At 41.0% G+C, this 21,223-nt stretch overlaps 1 protein-coding gene across 1 annotated transcript; it reads left to right on the top strand.

The window, feature by feature from the left end:
* The first annotated feature begins 8,403 nt into the window (after positions 1-8,403).
* Positions 8,404-19,432, top strand: pgap3 (post-GPI attachment to proteins phospholipase 3). The gene is made up of 8 exons (XM_076298499.1): positions 8,404-8,864; positions 9,936-10,033; positions 10,428-10,580; positions 11,010-11,072; positions 12,615-12,676; positions 13,058-13,194; positions 15,484-15,688; positions 16,148-19,432. Exons 1-8 carry the CDS (start codon positions 8,663-8,665, stop codon positions 16,209-16,211), a joined length of 984 nt encoding a protein of 327 aa, XP_076154614.1. The 5' UTR covers positions 8,404-8,662; the 3' UTR covers positions 16,212-19,432.
* Positions 19,433-21,223: the final 1,791 nt, after the last annotated feature.

Here is a 21,223-nt window from a genome sequence, read left to right as displayed (position 1 = left end):
TTCTGGAAGGAGTGACATCCACCCACAAAAACAGAGAGTTCTGCAGACCATCACCAACAGCTTCATCATGACCATGGTGTCCTACCTCCCTCTACTGGCTATACAAATGTTCTCAGATGCGATTCCTTTAAGTCAGCAAGAAAAGTTATGTTATGTTATGCAGCCTGCTTTAATCTCTTCCATGCTGGGGAGCACCATCTTGCCTCTTCTCTACCTGGAGAATTTGGGGTGCTTAAAGGACCTGAGGTGTGTTTGTGTCAGAAATGTGTAAAGATTTGTTATCTATAGACAACTGCTAACCGATAACTGAAAAGCACAGAAATGACACATAATATCTCCGCAAATTATATTTTATGAATAACCACCTTTGCAGGAGAAAATATTTCTTGCCGTATAACAACATTAGCCTAGTTTATGGTTGGTTGTGCATAGCATGTGAGTGCTTCTCTCAAAGGAAGTACAACTTTTTGGACTTTACATTTCCCATGCTTAGGGAGCATAATAATACTCTGTTCCACAAAATCTGAGGAGCTTTATTTTTATGGGGCTTATATTTTAATTGTTTTTGTAGCTAATCAAATATTTCCTTTATGTAAGCTTATATTAGCATATAGGCGTCTTTAAGGGGATCTTTTGTTTGAAGTTATAAACAAACCTTTGTTTGCATTGACTTGTTAGGTGTAGATGTTGTGTTACATTTAGATTAAAATCTATTCCCTGTGCTGTTGCCACTACTCTCACTAATTATGTGGTTGTGGAAATGAGAGCCACCCACCAGGTGATTTGGTGTTTCTGTGTCTTTCCTGCCATGGAACTTGGCCTTGAGGTGAGATGAAGTACTCTTTCATAATGCCCCTTGGGTCCACTTTGTGTGCCCTGCAGATTGACACATTTTGATCTCATGGTTTATACAGTACTTTATACTGTATTCTTCCAGTATCAGTCCTTGTGGTGTGTGGCTCTGATCTCAAAAGAACACTGTATTAAGTATCTTGTGCCACGGTTGACTGCACAGTTGTGGCCATGGTCATGGGACCACTTGTGGTGTCTACTATAGGAAACCTCTATTAAAAATTATCAAGGAAAACATAGCTGCACTGGGGAAAGTTTTTGCAAGATGCAGATGTATAAAATGAATACCAACTTTATACAAACATTAAAGTTGTTTATTAATATATCACATATAATATAAGGACACATAAGAGTTTGGCTCCAAAACACTATATCTTCCCTTTTAATTTTTTAATTTTTTTATTATTATTTTGTTTTCGGAACTGTAATTGGGTAATTGTTATTTACTCAATCAAAACAAAACAACAGCACTTTTATTGATATTACCTGAAAAACACAATTAAATAACACAACTTGTTCCATAAAAATGGATTTATAGCATTTTGGAAAAGAGCTCTTCATATGCTATATCATTTTCAAGACAGTCTAGCCTGTCAGCCTTTATATTAGGTAAAAATACTCTGTGCTGCATCCATGCCACCTGAAGCATGCTAGTAGAAATATCTATTCAAAAGCAAATTGCTGCACTGTTGATCTGTGCATTCCATGACCAAATTTTTATTCTTTGATTTGGAAAGCAAGTTCATTATTTTGGGCTGCTATTACAATATATTAGAATTTCAGCCCAAAGTTGGATAACATGTAGAATTTGCTGCAATTTCAAAACCGGATTACTCGGGAGCCGCTTACAGAGGAATGCTTTATATTCTTGTGTTCGGTAAGGTCTTCTAGCTCCTCAATCATATACCATGAGTTATGTTATTCACCCCTGATATCTGAATGGGGCCCCTCAGTCAAATAACACAGGTCATGCTGTGTGTGATAATAATGCTTTGTAATTGGCATAATTCTTCATCCCATGTCATGGAGTAGGTGCCCTTTTTGCTTTCTGGCCTCTGCGAAAGGGGAGGGACAAATCTCTGATTCTGGTTTACCTTTGAACTAAGCATTTGGTAAATATCTAGTTCATACAAATCAATTCCTTAACAAACTCAAATCTCCTTTAGTTTTAACTACCGTCTCTGATAAAACCAAAGGCCAATGTGCAGACGTGCAGTTTCATCTCACACCAGGCAAAGACAATATCAGGATCACTACATTTGAAAGACTCAAGTGAGAGTTTTAAAGATTTTTTTTCATAACAATGTGAGAAGGAATTCTAGTTGAAACACATTTAAACCAACACTTATTCTGTAGGTGGACTATTTTTGTCCACCACCTATTTCTGTCAATTTGCCTAAGAAAATAACTAGCCGTGTCCATGGTAGTTTTGACAGCACTCCTGGTTATTCAAATGAAAACTGCCTTGCTGCACCTTGGCTGCCCTCTTGACTGCAAATGGACTCATTGTTCTAAACGTGTTGTATGCAAATTACTCGACAGCATCAATATATCACACCCTCCCATGTAATTTACTTATTTTTAGGGCGTTACCTGATATTCATTTATTATCACCTGGATATTAAAACCTCATTGTGGTCTCAAAAACAAACAAAAAACAAAATGCAACATTAATGCATACTCTTCTCAAAAATATACATTACAGACTTTTAAGGCACAAGATACAATATCAATACACCGACACAATCATTTTTTACAAACTAAGACTTTACAATATTTCCCAAACCATTCTGCTTTTCCAAAGCATCATGCATCCACATGCCCAGGTTTCTCTACAGAATGAAAGTGGTAATGAAATGCAATAACTGGAAGTAGACTTCACTTACTGATATTGACACTGATGCTAGAGGCTTTATTAACACAGAGACACAGCACTTCCAGCATACTCCATAGAAATGTATAGGGACAGTTTGTAATACCAAGATGGTAAGTGTTCTCAGGTCATTGTCCTCCATTTATCACCAACCACTCTGTAGCAAAAGTATTCTTTGGTGTGTGTATGCACATTTACTGTACCTGTGTGTACATATGCATCTGTATGTAAGTGTGTGTGTGTGTGTATGTGTGTTTGTGTGTGTGTCAGTACAGACTTGCATTCAGTGCTTCACTAAAACAGGTCTGCAACAACAGAACAAGGTGATATTGTAGAACAATATTTGTTTGTATCCACATTCCTCAAGTACTCTTATGCCATTGTATGGCTGTCACTATCAAATAGCATACACTATCAGATATCATATTTCAACCAATAGGCTTCTAGAACAGTTTGACTCAAAGAGTGAGGGTATTATGACCGCTGCTAGCAGTCATAGGGATTGATCAAATGTTTTTATTTATTTATTGAATTATTTTCGTCATCAACTTCCTGAATTTTTGGTCAACGATTCCCGGGCGGGACACATGAAACTTGGTAGGCATGTAGCCCCACTAGACTTTTACGGTAAAATTTTGTTTGGACACTGGGGGACTAAAGAGTAGGGGATGGAGTAGGAGATGGAGACAAATTGACAAGTGTGATTTATTTTCATGGAGAGGATGTACAGGACTGAATGGCGGTCTTATTTTGTACCGCTATGCGGTACATCTAGTTGGAAGTCTATCTGACCAAGATTGTTCAACTGGCTGTTTGTTGTGTGGATGTAATAATAATTCAATTTGTGGGAAATTACTTTTTATGTTGCAGTAGGCAACAGTTATTACGTTTGTGGGGAATTATTATGTGATTATTACATTTAAAAAGTACATATATTTTATTATTTTTGTGATTCATTCACATTTGTGGGAAGCTATTAAGTCTGTGGGTGTTACACACTCTATGTAAAGCTAAATAGATTTGAAGGGAAATGTGCTGCCCGAAACTGGTATGGGATATTCAAATCGAATCCTTGTATACCTGTATTCTATAGGCTATAGGCCTCATTAGCTTCTCAAGGGTCCAGAGCCATAGAACTCTTCCAACTTATGAGCAAACAGGTATTTCTAATGCATGATTACAATGACACTTATGTAGATCCGTCATCTTCACATGTATGCTTTGCATGCTCTCTCTCTCATTATATAATCTTAAGTACCTAAGAAATTTAGATTGTATTGATAATCTGTTATTGGTCATGTTAAATGCTGGAAACAAGAACAGAATGTTTCTGCAGCGGTTCCAACCTGGGTATTAATTAATCTGACTGCAAAACTGGTCAGCAGAAGGTCATATAAATATTCAGGTGGAGATGTCTTACTCCCCAAAAATAATGTTCAGATTTGAAAATTTGAGCTGTTTTATGCTTTAATAGTTAGTTTATAAAATCATCAAGTTCATTTTGATTATATAGCTGAAGGAGTAGATACTGATGTACATGAGTAATTCTAATGTTTATATGTTTGTTTTGTTTGTTTCTATGTGTCCAGGTTTCACTATGCAGTCCTTGTCCTCAAGTTTCACTGCAAACGAGACAGATGTGCTAGACTTCTTCTGCACTGGATTGTCTGTGGGCCCTTTAGTTTGGGGCATCATCAGTGTTCCCTGCATGTGTGGGGGTGCCGGCCAGTGTGTGGCTTTTGTGGCTGCTCTTTCAGAGGCAACGAAGAGGCTTTTCCAATGATGTCTACATTCTCAACCTCACCACCATGGACATGTACTTTACTATCTTTATGATTCCAGATGTACTTAATTACTTGATCTTCCACAATAGAGTGGTTTTAAAGATAAGTGATACTATCTATGGTTTTGGCTTGGTCGGACGGCCTCTGCTTATGTCTTGTATCTGTGTAGACTGCTACATGGCTGTGGTTCACCCCATTAAGTACATGGCACTGAAGCACTCCAGATACCGAATTGTATCCTCTGCGCTGGTGTGGGTCTTTACGTTGCTATGGGATAGTCTGTGCCCTAAAAAGGCACATTTTCGCCACATCTTTCATAGCAATCCCTTATGTCTTTACTATTCTAACCATCGTCTACTGTGATGTTTCCATCCTCTGTGCCCTAAGAAAACCAGATCCCTCTGGAAGGAGTGACGTCCACCCGCAAAAACAAAGAGCCATGCAAACCATCATCAATAGCCTTGTGATGACCATAGAGCCCTACCTCCCACCACTGATTGTTTACGGTCTCCTGAGCCCAATAGCCCTGAGCGTAGAGGAAAAGATTTGTAGCATTGCTTCGCCTCTTTTGATTGCACCGATGCTAGGCAGCACCATCATGCCTCTCTTGTCTCTGAAAAATCTAGGAAGACTGTGGAATGGGAGGAACAAGTGCATGAACAGAGGTGGACGTCCCGATTTCAGTAAGTAAAAGTCCAGCCATGCATTCCTTCTGCCTGTGCACTTAACACAGGTGATAACACACAGTAGCCGAGATACTTAGGCTGAGGAGTCGTGTTTGTTAAGATCACTTGCTTTAATGAATGGTTGGGACAAATAAATGGTCGAATGTTTACTTTAATTAAGTTGGAATGTCCATCTCTGTGCATGAAGCCTTTGACAAAAAAAAGGTTGTTTTATATTCATAATTTGATATTATTTGACTGTTTGCCCATTATAAAAATATGTAAACATTTAGAGCAATCTTTTGTGCTTGACAATCATGTACCTGTGTGAAGTGTGTTTAAAAAGCTTACCATGATAGGGGCTTATAGCACTGAGAGGTAACACCAAGTTTTTAGAAAGCTGTGTATTTGTGTTGTTATCCATGCCATGTTTAATTGGTCATTGCAAAATGTTTACTCAGGAACCACATCAGTGGTTAAGGGCAAACACAAGTTTTTGACAATTTCCTGATACATCACCTTTAGTTGTCTATGTATATGAAAAAGACATTAAAATTGGATTTGACTTTGCCATGCCCGCATCTCATTATGACCGCCGCGCAGCGAAGCGGCGGTCATATAGGTTTAGTCAGATTTTTTTTTTTTTTTTGTTTTTTTTTTCTTTTTCGCATGTCCAAATTTCTGTCAATGATTCCCGGGACACTGAAAGACCGGGGTAGACGAAACTTGGTGGGCATGTAACCCCATATGGATAGCATGGAACCATCGTTTTTCGTTTTGATCTGTAGCCCCCCCGCTGGACTGCACCCCCGAAAGGAGGGTAGGGCAGACACAGTTTTCTGTGAATATCTCGAGAACCGTAAGGTTTAGGAGGACCATTTTTTTTTTGTATGTTGATCTCAAGGGGCCATGTCAACCCATTCCATAACCACTCATTTCATGTATAGCGCCACCTAGTTAAACACAAAAAAGTAAAAATGAGGTGTTGTAATCGCAGGTATCTGTGACCTAACATAGTCAAAACTGCACGAAATTGGAAGTGTAGGATCATTATGACACCCTCTGAATGCACGCCAAGTTTCGTGGAATTCCGTTCATGGGGGGCCACACAATAAATTAATTTATGTTACTATACACCAACTGGCCTGTAGGTGGCCGGAGACAGTTTTCTGTGAATATCTCGAGAACCGTAGGGCCTAGGAGGTCCACCTTTTTTTTGTATGTTGATCTCAAGGGGCCATGTCAACCCATCCCATTACCACTTATTTCATGTATAGCGCCACCTAGTTAAAAATTAAAAAGCAAAAAATTAGGTGTTTTCATCACAATATCTCTGGCTGACATGGTCAAAACTGCACGAAATTGAAAGTGTAGGATCATTATGACACCCTCCGAATGCATGCCAAGTTTTGTGTACTTTCGTTCATGGGGGGCCTTACAATAAAACAATTTATGTGTACATTTAGTGACGTACACCAACAAGGATTCCCGGGACACTGAAAGACCGGGGTACACAAAACTTGGTGGGCATGTACCCCCACATGGATAGCATGGAACTGTCATTTTTTGTTTTGATCTGTAGCCCCCCCGCTGGACTGGACCCCCCGAAAGGAGGGTAGGCCAGACACAGTTCTCTGTGAATATCTTGAGAACTGTAGGGCCTAGGATGACCATTTTTTCCGTATATTTGCCTCCAGGGGTCATGTTAACCCAGTTCATGTGCACACATGTGCACAAACAGATACACACACACACACACATTCACAGTAATCATGACACATACTCACACAGTAGACATATGTACGCTTCCATGCACAGGCACATACGCAGGCACGCACACACACACACACACACACACACACACACACACACACACACTCACACACACACACACACCCACACACATAACATAAACATAACACAAACAATCAAGAATTTCTCATAATTATGAACAGGCAAGATGGAGGTGGGGTTGTATAAAATGAATTTTACATGTGAAATCTATGAACTAATCATGTTTTGGTACTTGTTGTCTAGCAGATACCAGTGAGAATTGAGTGTGGATAATGCAATTTAGTGAGACAGTTAGAATCATATAGGCCTTTCAGCGTGATTTCTTTTTGTGGAAAAAATGTGCTGGACTGGGCGGCGGTCATATTTTGTACCGCTCTGCGGTACATCTAGTTCTTAAAACTCCAGCAACTGGTCTACTCAGTTCCCGAATGTTCAGAGATGGAGAAGAAAAAGAAAAGAAGAAGATGAGGTAATGCAAAACAGCCTAAACGATGAGAAAATATTTTTCAAAAAACCAATTTGTCAGTTTCAACATTTTAGATGTTATTTTTGGAACAAAATATTGTTTTTAGGTGATTTGCAGCTTATTACATTCTGTTTTTCTTAACATTTCATCCCAACTTTTTTGGAAATTGTGTTGTAGCCTACATTTCCAATCCTGGTTTAAAGTATAAGTTTCCTACTTCTATCTCATGTCTACAAAACACTTTGAATTAAAGACTTATTATACGGCTACTTGCCAAAACGAAACAAATAAACCCCACGATATGTCTCTACATTTATTTGCTACCGTTTTGTTGTGCACAGATTTGTTGGTAGAACTCGTCTCCATGACATTGGTTACAGGCAGTTCTTAATTGGACAGACAAGAGGTCTGATGAGTCCTATGAAAATAAATCAAAATAGGTCAACACACTTTTCTATTATAGGCTACACTATTGCAGAATAGTTTAAAATGTTGTATTATGACACACTGCCGAGTGAATTATGTTCTTTACAGATGGATATAGCTTAATTTTAAAGATTGACTACAGAAAACATTTCAGTTTCTGTCTGGGTGCCTCCCCTAGTGGACAACCTCTTGAACGACACTTCTCTATGTAACCGCACCAAAGAGTAGGCCCTATAGAAGTTACTTCTATACTCTTTGACCGCACTGTGGCATTATCTTCGGTAGATAAACTGGATACTTTCTGAACTAGGCATGTGTTTGCTGGCTACCGACCTACAATAGGCCAACTTGCTAGATTGAAAGGAGAGACCCTACAGCTCTTATTACCGCATAGATAGGCCTATATATGCTGTCAGTAGGCTATATATCTATGTTATTAGGCTACCGCAGCAACCCCAGCGCTCTTTCCAGATGTCGGCCTACCTTCCATGTTGAGGCATGCGCAGTAGCCAACATTGATACTTCCTGGTTTTAAAATTACAGGCGGAGTGGGTTGGCTTTTCAAGTCAACGACGCGACTGAAACCTATTAAAGGTGCGAGTGAGGTTAATGCACAAATCATTCAAGGCAACGCATACTTAGCTAGTAGGAATATCGTAGTTTAGTTGACATTATGGCGCGCATTTGTTGATTGTTGTTGTCGGGGACATGCTCGCCTGACATGCCGCTACTGCGTCCTCGCTGTGCCTGATCGACTGACCTGGTCGTTGTACCTGATCGACTTGGTCGACCGACCGCCACCATGGGTCAGTCCTTTGGTCCTGTTACCAGCTTCATCGTGCTGGTAAGCGCCGTCCTTCTGCTGTCGGCTTCCGTTCATAGCTCCCAGGGCGACAAGGAGCCAGTATACCGGGATTGCGTGAATCAGTGTGTCCGGACCAACTGCACTGGGGCCCGGCTACGTGGTTTCCAGTCCACCCAGCCTCCTTACATGGCGTTGACAGGTGAGAGTCGGTGTTTACATTGATGATGTTGTATATGCGCTCACTGCGGAACCCACAACGAGCTGGGAATACAGTGATTCAGCCTGAGAGATGTCATTTAAACTTCCAGCATCTTTGTTGTTTCGTTCATTTTAAACACTAGCGTGGTAGAAGCGGAACAAAATGAGTTAGGTGACTCGAAGTAGAGATGACATCAATCTGCGAAGATCACATGATAATGCAAGCGTTGATGAAAATAGGCCTTTGTAGACTAAAACACGTGTCATTGTTGTGTTTTGTTCTCTGTTCCCGTTATGTTCTGGCAAGTTAGCCATGCCGTTTACACGTCGTTTGCGAATAGTTTAGCTCACAGGAAATACTAGTTTTAGACTAACTCCATTTTTGATTTCGAGGTTAGCTTTTGTTACAATGAAACAGCTGACAAAGAAACGAATGGACAATTGTCAAGTTTATATCTCTTTCGGTGTTGGGCCCAGTCGTGCATCTTTCCTGATTTTCAGGTTTCTGGCCTGGGGTCGGGTTTCTTGGGTCGTCTCGCTATTCTGCTTGAAGAAAACGGCTTTTCATAAACCATGGTCAGGGCTACTGTTATCAGGGATGTGTGGATTGAGAAAAGAGTCAGTGTGTATACACTTGAGAGTCACTGGAACTTGAGGCTGTTTTTTGTTGTTTTAAATGTCAAATTGTTCCACAGTGAATGCCTAAGACATCTGATTTAGTGAAGTATAGCCTATCATGATCCTAGATGTAAGCTACAGTCAGAATGCCATAAATGACAGTGTATGCAAAATATCTAGAGAATCTAAACACACTGAAGGTGTAAGACATGAGACAAAAATAACTTGGTTGAAACAAACCTAGAGGACAATATTACTATTTATACAACAGGGTCTCAAAAATATATTAGCCCTTCTTTAGAGATTACAATTTTGACTCAGGACAAGTAAGGAGCATGATATACAAGCCAAGAGATCATGACAATCTTACGTTAATGTTTTAATTTAATTTTGTCTGGGGAAAGACAGGATTGAGAAAGAGAGATTGAATGAATTTCCCTCTCTTTTCCCCCAGGTTGGACATGTCGTGATGACTGTAAGTACCAGTGCATGTGGACTACTGTGGGACTGTATCAGGCAGAGGGGTACAGAGTGCCACAATTCCATGGAAAAGTCAGTGTTTTTTTTGTTGTTTTTTTTTCAAAAACAATTTTTCTAATCACCACTAGAAGTACTGTGCATGATGACATTTACACATATTCACAGAACTATCAGACCAGTGCATTTGTTAAGACATATGCTATACTTACTGTACTATTATATTATTACTACTTACTGTACTATTATATTATTATTATTATTATATTTCACACATTTACACAGGTCCATTTTCAATTAGTTTCCCCAGCATACCAAAACAGCCAGTCCCAGCTGCTTATTCTAGAACCGATCTGGTCTTTATCTGGACCCAATATAGTGCCCAATGTCTGGTCCATTGTCAGTTGATGTGTGTGTATACAGTCTGTTATTTTTAATATGTGTGTCTAACCCCTCTCCCTGTGTGCAGTGGCCCTTTGCTCGTTTCCTCTGTTTCGAGGAGCCGGCATCAGCGCTGGCATCTCTGCTGAATGGCCTGGCCTGCCTGTTGATGCTGCTGCGCTACCGAAGCGCTGTGCCACGCCAGAGCCCCATGTACCACACCATCAATGCCTTCTCTCTGGTAAGTTCCTGTGTGTGTGTGTGTGTTTGTTTGTTTGTAAAACCAAAAAGAACATATAAAAACACAAAAGAGATTAAAATACAAATAAAACAAAGTGAGGTTCATTCAGTTACATAAAATATAACAGAAAACAGAAAGAAGCCAGCGAATGTGTATTTCTCCCTTTATCATTCTCCTCTTAAATATATTTCTGCGTGTACTACACAAGTCAAAATTTTTAGTATTGGAGGTACATAGCCCCGACTATGCTTCTCTTCCAGGCTGCCAAATTAGAGAGCCATAGAGCAAAGCAATGTCCCTAAATAGTTTTAAAGAAAGAGACTTGTTATCTACTAATGGACAAAAAATAGAGCTTCAATGAAGCCCACTTAATAGAACTAGAAATAGAATAAAAGGATTTTTTTATTTTATTTCTCTCTTTCCCTCTAGGTCTCTCTCAACGCTTGGTTCTGGTCTACAGTGTTCCACACCAGAGACACGTACCTAACTGAGGTAAGTTTTGAGTCTGGGTTCCTCTTCCTCAGACACCAGAGAGGTATACACTACGAAGTGTGCCATTGGGATTGAGTCTAAAGCCTCAGGTGCATTCAAATTTGGCAAGTGTAGATAAATGTTTGTGGCAAACATGTTATCTTTAAACTTTTTAATTTGTAATGTTTTTGTGTAAAAATATCAAATAGTTTGTATTACACTGTTAACGTTAATTTTGTGTTTTAACAAGGCAACTCTTGTTTTAGGTTTAACATGCCACAAATCAGACTTCATAGTGTATTCTTCCCCGGTCCTATTCTTCCCCGGTCCTATATGTGTTCCACATAGTGCATTTCTGCCTTACGTGATAGTGTTGTCACAATTCAAAATGATGACTTTGATACAATACCTTGCCTAAGTATCTTGATACCAGTGCTGAAAAGATACCATGACAAAAACTTTAATCGGTAAAAGGGCAGGCCAAGACAACAGAAAGTTTATTAACTGATTACAGATTTATTTAAAACCTGAATGGCAATCTTAAACTATTGGTACCAATGAAAGGGGGTATCAAAATATTTATATTTACAGTGCATGAAAATGCACGGTTCTGTTAGCCAACTCTCCCTGTGCCTCTCCATTCTACAAGGATATAAGGCACATTCCATCCAACTTTCTATCCATCCATCTTCTTCAAACCATTCACTCATCTACCCATTCAACTATCTATCAACATCCATTAAACAATCTGCCTATCAACATCCATTAAACTTTCTGTCTATCAATATCCATTACACTATCTACATTCAACTTTTAAACTATCTACTCTGTCTCAGGCTTTAAGCATACAATCTGGCTCTCTTAAAGGTGCTCTAAGCGATGCTGAGTAACGTCACCTCTGTTGACTTTTAAACAAAACAGAGAGCTAGCTTGCACGCAGCACCTGAAAATAGTCCCGGTAGGCTATAACTTCCAGCAACAAAGTTGAGCTGCAGCAGATTATTACGCTGGAACGAGAGTATAGTTCCATGTCAAATCAACCTAGAAAATCACCACATTTCCTTTTCTGTTAGTCTTATTACACTTTCTAACTTGAGAAGAGACAAGTTTTAAATAGGAAAATTACTGGAAATCTTAGTCACTTTTAAGTGTGATGTTAGCGGGTAAGATGCTAATGGTCTAATCCGATTCAATGATCTATGCTATGATCAATGACAATGATCGCCAGACTCAGAGAATGGCTGGATGAACTGGAGAAATCAATTGTTTAACTCAAGGGGAGGTTGAGAATGAGTGTAATTCCCCAAATGGTGGAATATCCCTTTAATACATTATATGGAAGAAGAACATTAATGTTAATACTCACGGTGCTCATGTGTGTATGTTCACACTAAAGGTGTGGACTCATAATACCCTAAAATTGTTACATAAATAGCTCATGCTTGTCCCTTGAGCAGCAGTCTTTGATTGGAAGAAATGACTTACTTTACAGTCATCCATGTCTTGTCATATGGTATGATCAGTTCATTCATGAAGTAATTTCCTGTCTTTGTTTTTCTTCAGAAAATGGACTACTTCTGTGCATCCGCAGTCATCCTCTACTCCATCTACATGTGCTGTGTGAGGTAGGCCTGAGCCACCCCACCTTAAGGTGTTGATACATGGGCCAACTTTATTAGCATAATAAAGTTGCTGGGCAGTCATGTGACTGTTTCCTAGTGTTCTGATTGGACACCTGTGAAGTTACCCACTTTTGATAAAAGGCCTCCAGGTGAAAAATTGTTGCCCAATAGCCTGAACGGATTGCAATAGCTGAACGTTTACACAAAACACACACACACACACACACACACACACACACACACACACACACACAACACACACACACACACACACACACACACACACACACACACACACACACGCAGGCATGGAATTTCTGCATTATTTGCAATTGCCAAAAAAGTCAAAAAAGTCTACTGTGTGCTGTGTGTGTGTTCCTGTAGGACGCTGGGGCTGCGTCGGCCAGGTGTGTCCAGTATGGTGGGAGCGCTGCTCATCCTGGCCTTCACCTCCCACGTCTCCTATCTCACGTTCATCAGCTTTGACTATGGATACAACATGGCTGCCAACGCCACCATCGGTGAGAGGACACACAGGAAAATATACAACGGCATCCAACGCGATTCAACCAATCATAATCAAGAACCGGAACTATCCGTTTTATAAATCTATTTATACCAAGGTCTAGGTTGAAAAGGGTGTTGTTTAAAAAGTGATATACTACACCTATGAAATAGATCTGGTAAAAACGACGGCTGAGCCTGGAGGCAGGCTTTGCAACAATGGAATCAACTGTAAACAGCTGAAAAAACTAACGATTTTAGCTCTAAAACTCATTTAGTATTAACCCTTAGAACCCGATTGACGCAAAGTGCGTCAAAAAACACACCCTTTCTCCTCTGTTACATTGCTCCGCGACTGTTCATTGCAGCAAGATGAAACCTTTTGTACGTGAGAGCAGAAGTGGGGCTTTCCAATGAGACCACGCACTTGTCTGTACGTTAAAGTATGAAAATTTAAAAAAATAATGAAATTAAATCAAATTGCATCATATTTACAGTCTATACTTCTCTGCGTTCACCTGCACACCCATTACTCTCGTTTGAATTACTTGCGAACCCGTGATCGCATAGATATTGCAAGCATATCAGATGAAAGGGGAGACTCAGGGCTATCCATTGGTACCATGTACATATCGATCCTTCTGGCTTATGAAAACAGACGAAGTGACTGCAAAATAATAACGTCATGTACACAAAGCAACGCTGCACACCCATTACTCTCGTTTGAATTACTCGCGGACCCGTGATCGGATAGATATGCCATGCATGTCAGATGAATACAATGATGAATGATTCAGAGCTATCATTTGATACCAAGTACATCCTTCTGGGTTATAAAACAGACGAAGTAACAGCAAAATAATAACTTTATATAGCTGGACTTACCCCACGTTCTTGTCTGTTTTTGTGGCAAAGCATGTTTATAATCCAACGCTATCGTGTGTTTCTCTATGGCAAAGCATGTTCATAATCCAGTTTTGAGATCCTAGCAAATTCCTGCATGGCATCCAATTCAAGGCTCACATTGCATCCCAATTTGTTCAACAAAGAAACACCTTTTTGCCTTTACTTTGTTCATGGCAATGCAGTAAAAAGTTGAGAATCATTATGAGTGCATACACCATAGGCGCACACAGGCTAACATGTAAACTCGGGTTAAGTCAGGTCAGATCAGTTCGTGTCACAGATATGGAGCGCAGAAAGGTCATTTTTCATCACTAAATAAAAAATGGCATTTATTTCCGTAAATCACACACCACATATTTCTGTAAATTGCTCAGTCCCAGAGTATCCCTCCAACATGGCAATTATATTGCCCGATTCAGGATAGTCTGCTCTACACACACATGAAATGCATGTAGAGCTACCTGTATGAGCTTGCTGTGGTGAAATACATGTCAAAATATAAGATTTTTTATAATACGCTTTTTATATTTTAATTCTATTAAAATCTAAATAAAATCAATGCTAGTGCTAATACATGGAATTAGTCAGTTCTGGATAGCCTAGACTCTGCTGAAAAAAACAATATATAATATGTGTGTGTGGCACTTACAATGACCAGAATAAATCCTTATGAATAAAGGTAGTGAAAATGCCCTAAAAACAGCTTAGGGTTCTAAGGGTTAATAATTGATTTCATATTTATTTATTTCGTAAGTGACCATGGTATAAACGGGATAATGCCCTTCGATGCATCCATTATCAGAAATAAATGGACTTCGCAGAAGCTCCGCTTCGCGTCGGACGGTTCACGCCTCCGCGTCGTCCATTTATTTCTGATAATGGACACCTCGTCGGGCATTATCCCTTACATACATGCTGTGCAAAAAACATTCTATTGTGTTCACTCTGTAGGAAATCATAGATGAGCCAAACAGATGAGCAGGTGTTGTGGTGTTCTACTCTAGGTTACTGTGATTGTTGTCATGGTAATTCATTTGTTGTATCTCTTACCCCTTTCTATCTCTCCTGTCCCCCATACTCTCCCTCTCTCTTTTGCTGTCCCTGTCTCTTTTCCACCCTCTGTTTCTTTCACACCCTTTCCCTCTTCCATCTCTCCCTGAATCCCCCCTGTCGCCCCCTGCCCTCTCTCTCCCTCTCATTCCCTCATTCCCTTTCTTTCTCTCTCTCTCCCCCTCCTATTCTCTCTCTCTCTCTTTCTCTCTCTCTCCCCCCTCCTACCCTCTCTCTCTCTCTCTCTCCCTCCTACCCTCTCTCCCCCTCCCACCCTCTCTCTATCTCTCTCTCTCTCCCTCCTCCCCTCCCCCATCTGCCCTCCACTTCTCTTCCTCCGTGTGCTGTAGGCATGGTGAACCTGCTGTGGTGGCTGTGCTGGTGCTGGCAGAACCGGCGCACGCTGCCCTACTGGTGGAAGTGCAGCCTGGTGGTGGTGCTGCTGCACGGCCTGGCCCTGCTGGAGCTGCTCGACTTCCCCCCACTCTTCTGGGTGCTGGACGCGCACGCCGTCTGGCACCTCAGCACCGTGCCCGTCCACTTCCTCTTCTACAGGTCAGTGTGTGTGTGTGTGTGTGTGTGTGTGTGTGTGTGTGTCCGTGTGCGTGTGCGTGTGCGTGTGCGTGTGCGCGTGCGTGTGTGTGTGTGTGTCTTCTGTGTGTGTGTGTGTCTTCTGTGTGTGTGTGTGTGAGAGAGAGAGAGAGAATTCTCTCCACTCGTCTAGGAGCTGGATGTGCACACGCCTTCTCTACAGGTGGTGGTATGTGTGTGTCTATGTGTTTGTATGTGTGCAGTATGTGTGTGTGCAACAGAAGTTCACGTTTCTAAGGGTTTATGTGCCATCAAAATGATTTCCCAAATGTTATTTTAAGGTAAAAAAAACTGATGAATTAGTTGTTTGGTTGATTGATTGATTGATTGATTGATTGATTGATTGGTTGATTGGTTTGTTGACATTGTCCCTCCTTTTCTCTTTCCATCCCGGCTCTAATCTCTTCTTCCTTGTTCCCATAGTTTCCTGATCGATGACAGTCTGCACCTCCTCAACACAGAGAAGACAGGTGTCAAACTCGAGTAGGGGGAGTCTCCACCTGCACCCTGTCCCCTCCTCACACACACCCAATCAGGCAAGCGGATGCCGGGATGGGAGGGCCCTCAGTCTCCATGGCGACCTGCATGACACTCCTCTCAGCCAAAATCCTGAGAAATGTTTCTCTCTCAACTCATGCCATTCTGCCCAGGAAGATAAAGAAAAACAAACTTTTTTTTTCAGGTTAGGTTTGTTTTTTTTCTTGATTGGTGTTTGCATTCACTGAACTTTGCCTTGAAATAGGATAAATAGGTTTGAGGCTTTTGTTTGTACTTGTTTTCACATATTTTAACTTTGTCACAGACCTCACTCATGTTAAGCACGACTTCAGACTGGTGTAGGCTTATATGACCACACAACTCCCTCCCTCAGTCTTTGTTATGGCCAGATCTTTCTGTCAGGGAAGGAGGCCATTTTAACTGTGTGAATTCCTGCTGTAAGACCTTGAAGTTTTTGGGTGCGCTTTGAGGTTTTCAATAGCCCTGACACAATTAGTAGCAGTACCTGAATCAGACAGTAGAGGGCAGCAGAGCATACCCACAAGGCGAGGAGGCCTGGGTGTAACTAGATTGATCATCTCTTGTTATACTTAGCACTTAGCTGCCTGTAGCAAGGACATGCTAATATGCTAACAGTTAGCATCTATCTCTCCAGGCTCATGCAGTGTTAATGGGGCCAAACAACTATTGCAGGAAACAGGTTGGAGAATTAGTGGGGTGTACCTGTGTAAGCAGTATTCGGGTCAGAAAGTGGTTTTCAGTATATACAGGCTTCACCACTTCCTTATGTTTTCTATTTGACATGATTGAATAGTTCTCTTTTTTTTTATTTCTGATGGCGGCATGCTATAATCATGATTATCACTCAGTTGTGTTGAGTTCCATATTTTTGCTCTTGTGATTGTTTTTCTTTTACTGTTTTATGACTTACTACCATAATGTGCTTTGTCTTTCATACTCTGAATTGAGTTTCAGCTTTTCAGCTTTTTGTTGTACTTCTTTTCTGTTCGTTTCTTCTCTGTTCTCTTTTCTATTTTTTGGGAATGTTTTGTTTGTGACAGTCTTATTTCTTTTTTCTCATGTGTACCAGGTTTGCCTTTTCGAGCAACGGGGTGGAAGCAAGGAGACCCAGTATTCACTGACTCTAGCTGAGCTCTTGATCTTATGTGGGTCACCTTGCACCAATGTTAGACAGTATTTGGGGTGAGAGAGTGAGCATGTTAGAGATGAATCAGTGTGAAATGGAGGGAGGAAGGGAGGGTAAAAATAAAAAGGAAACAGGTTCCTCTTAAAGCCTTGGTGTGTGTGAGTGTGAGTGTGAGTGTGAGTGTGAGTGTGAGTGTGAGTGTGAGTGTGAGTGTGAGTGTGAGTGTGTGTGTGTGTGTGTGTGTGTGTGTGTGTGTGTGTGTGTGTACACGTGCGTGCTCACAAAGTTCTGCATGTATCTGTGATTGGCTCTTTTTTTGTACACAGGCATTTGTGCACTAACTGCCTGCTTTCTTAGCTATAATGCTGACATCTCTGGTGGTTTACTGAACAGAATGTCCACACTAACAATCAGTGTCTGCCTTACTTCCTCTGTCCTGCTTTGTCAAAAGCTTTATGTCCTCATCAGGTGTGTGTTTGTGTGTGCTCACAAAATTTCCCACCAAGTCTAACTAACTTATGAGCATAACCCCCCCCCCACACACACACACACACACTAAATGCTAACTGCCATCACACAATGCTGTGTTCTGTTGTCTGCCTTTGTTTATCTGTTTGTCTGCCTTGTCCAGTTTTGAAAGTCTCACACCAAGCCTTGCACAAATAAGAATAGTTTCTCCTCGAGAAGGATGTGTAACGGGAATGTGATGCTATTCGAAAATGTGATGCTATTGTTAAGTGCATGTGAGCGGTTTATTAACGATGCAGTACTGCACTCAAATTTGTAAGTGATTGAAGTAGCCTGTTCAGCTTGACAATCTTTCAACATTTGGCTTTTGTGAATCATTCAATTCTCTTTTGTTATCAGAACATGCACCGTGGTCACAAGCTAAGTCTCGTACCACAATAGTGCCATAACTGTGTTTGCTTGAAGTGTGTGTGTGTGTGTGTGTTTGAGAGAGAGAGAGAGAGGATGCACAGAAGTGAGCCAGCTTAGTTTGCGTGAGGTCGGCTGACCCGGGAGTGCTTGCTATCCCGTGAATTCCTGAATGCAGTGCGTCAGACCTGTGTGTGTGTGTGTATGTGTGTGTGAGAGAGAGAGAGAGAGAGACAGAGTGTATGAGTGTGTGTAAATATAGCTTGTTTGAGAGGCTTAGAGTGGGAGAGTCGGAGCAAAAGTTAGGGCGAGGAAATTGGGTGGCGGGAGTGGGGAGCAGCAACACTATCAGAACTGCCATTTGACTGAAACTCATCACACTTACACACACACACACACACACACGCGTGACTCATTTGTCTCGCCGCATGCCTGGAGTGGGTGGCAGTCCATCTCAAAGGGACTAATCATTCCGCAGGGTTGCCCATGTACATGGTGATGCCTTTCTCGTAATCGTGTATGGGAAGGCCAGCGGAGCTCAGATCACAAGCATGGCGTTGACTGTAGTTGTGATGGTGTGAGTTTAGTAGAGATTGCAGTTTGCAGTGAAGAGCCTGACTCTTGGTTGGTTGGTTAGGAAAATTGGCTAATCTTTTTGTCCATATCCTCTGTGTCCTTGCGGCATTTATCAAAAGCAAGATTTTAGCATTTGTGGTGATGGTAATGGTGATGGTCCACTTGTAAACTTGTATAACATCCACTGAATATCACAACTACAACTACACCAACGCCATGCTTGCGATACAAATGCACTTGCCTCTTTGTGACTTGTGATTTTCTGGTATGTATTAATTTCATTGCCTTTCCATGTTAACGTGTCAAAGCCTCCTGTCAGCTAAAGTTGTATGGAAGTGACTTATGGGAGCTGTGGTCTTAAAAGTTATTTTGGATTTTCACAACCTCCCCCTTCCCCCAAAGCCAATGTGACTGTGGACTCCCAGTAGCTCCACACTGCCCCCTGCTGACGCACCTACACCTCCAATCACTGAACCCTCTATGCCCTTCTGATGCACCTTTCACTCTCTTTCTCTGTCTTTCTGAATGCACCTCCCCTTTCTCCTCTACCACACCAAGTTGTGTTTAAAGAAAGCTTTAAGTGATGAACTAATTAAAAAATGTTATCTATAGCATGTGTCTGGTTTATTTATAATTCAGCTGTTTTGTGTCTACATATAAATACAGAGATGATTTCAGGGAATTCCCCATGGCAAAATATCAGTCTAGCCTCCACAAATCAGCTCTTATCAGTGGTGGTAGGCCTATTTGTTTTAAACTGAACTTCAACAATGCTTATTAGTAGTACTTTTCAGACATACATATGATACATGAATGTGTGTGAAAAAACAGTTAGTCAACATAAGTCTGTGAAACAGATTGGGCAACTCTTTTGGCCAAAGTTTTAGGTTTCCGTAAAAGAAGAGGTGTCTAGGTAACATTCAGAAAGGGAAATTATCTTGTCTTTGTTTCAGAAAAACAGCTCTTATTCAGAGATAGACAGGGAAAACAATATTGTACGGTCTTACAATCAACTTACCTTGGACTTGGGATGAGTTTGGATGTCTAGAGAATTAGCCCAGACAAAGGGGATATCTTATTTAGGATGTTCTTTCCTTTTGGGTTGTGTTGACTCGGCAGCCTCTCCCATCTGTTCCATCTGACTGCTTTTATCACGCTCCTCTGATCTTGCATAAAACTATATTCATGGTAGGTTTCCTCAATGAACTAGACCTATAGTCCCAGTGAACTTTACCTCAATGATGTATAAATACCAGCCTAGTCTATGTTAGATTTGTTAGTTCAGTGATGTGAATACCAGCCTTAGTCTACTTTTATTACCTCAGGTTTGTAAGGTTACAGTTGTTACATCAGTGGAATATGTAGGCTACAGTACCTGTAGTCTAATTTAGACCTGTGACATCGGTGGCATTTGTACATTATTGATACTTGATATGATCTATGATCTTGATGCATATATGATCTATATGCAATGGTAATTCTTAGCATGCAGTGGTATTTCCTAGTCTCCTCTGCACTGTACCTTAAATGTTATTATACTACTGTAGCTGCTGTAGCTCTGTAGCTTAAATATTAAAATGCTTAAATGTTAGCTTACGTGTTATTCTAATGCTGCAACTATAGCTCTGTAACTTAAATATTAAAATGCTTAAATGTTATTCTATTGCTGTATGTCCCTAAGGATAAACGCATCTGCCAAATTAATAAATGAAAATGTATATGGGCCTCTGGCCCATACAACCTCACAGCTCTCCCCATTCACTGTTGGGCTGATTGGTTTAACTTTAAGAGGTGTTTAACTCTGTGTTTCAGTCAGCAGGTAGTCAGGGTGGGGTAGCTGTGGTGGAGGACTCTGTGTGACTGGGGCATGGGCCCATCCTGTCTGACTTTAGGCTTTGTTCTCTGGTGTAGGAACAACCCTGTGACCTTGTGAGGCTAATCACTGATTGATGATCAGAGCTGAAGCTGTGAGAACTGAAGCATTGGAGTCAATGGAGGGTATAGACATGTCACTTGTTTCCCATCCACTCACTTTACCCTTTCTCTCTTTCTCATACACACGCACACGCACACACACACACACACACACACATACACACACATGAGTGGGCTAGGTCTCTTTTGCCTTCAGTGTCTTATTTCCCTTCTTACTATTGAACCAATATCTTATTTCATTAGTTTGTAGGCCTACACAAACTCAAATAGAATGAAGGAAAGGAAAAGGAGAAAGAAAGTTGCTGTCCATATTATGGATTGGAGGAGGAGTGTGTGTATGTGTGTGTGTCTGTGTGTGTGTGTCTGTTGGGGGGTCGGATGGTTTCGGATGAATAGGCTTTATTCTTCTTCCTTCGCTTCCCCCTCCGCCGGCGCTGAAGGGGGGAAAGTGCCCTGTGAACTATGTC

Source organism: Alosa pseudoharengus, unplaced genomic scaffold, assembly GCF_046254945.1.
Source record: "Alosa pseudoharengus isolate Yale_2024_CS ecotype anadromous, Long Island Sound unplaced genomic scaffold, YU_APseudo_1.1 YU_APseudo_1.1_scf_21, whole genome shotgun sequence".
Classification (NCBI taxonomy): domain Eukaryota; kingdom Metazoa; phylum Chordata; class Actinopteri; order Clupeiformes; family Clupeidae; genus Alosa; species Alosa pseudoharengus.
This window is presented reverse-complemented; position numbering and strand designations above follow the sequence as displayed.

Coding starts and splice junctions, on each gene's coding strand:
- pgap3 (XM_076298499.1), top strand. CDS start 8,663: ATGGGTCAGTCCTTTGGTCCTGTTACCAGCTTCATCGTGCTGGTAAGC. Junction 10,581..11,009: donor CCATCAATGCCTTCTCTCTG/GTAAGTTCCTGT, acceptor CTTTCCCTCTAG/GTCTCTCTCAACGCTTGGTT. Junction 13,195..15,483: donor GGCTGCCAACGCCACCATCG/GTGAGAGGACAC, acceptor CGTGTGCTGTAG/GCATGGTGAACCTGCTGTGG.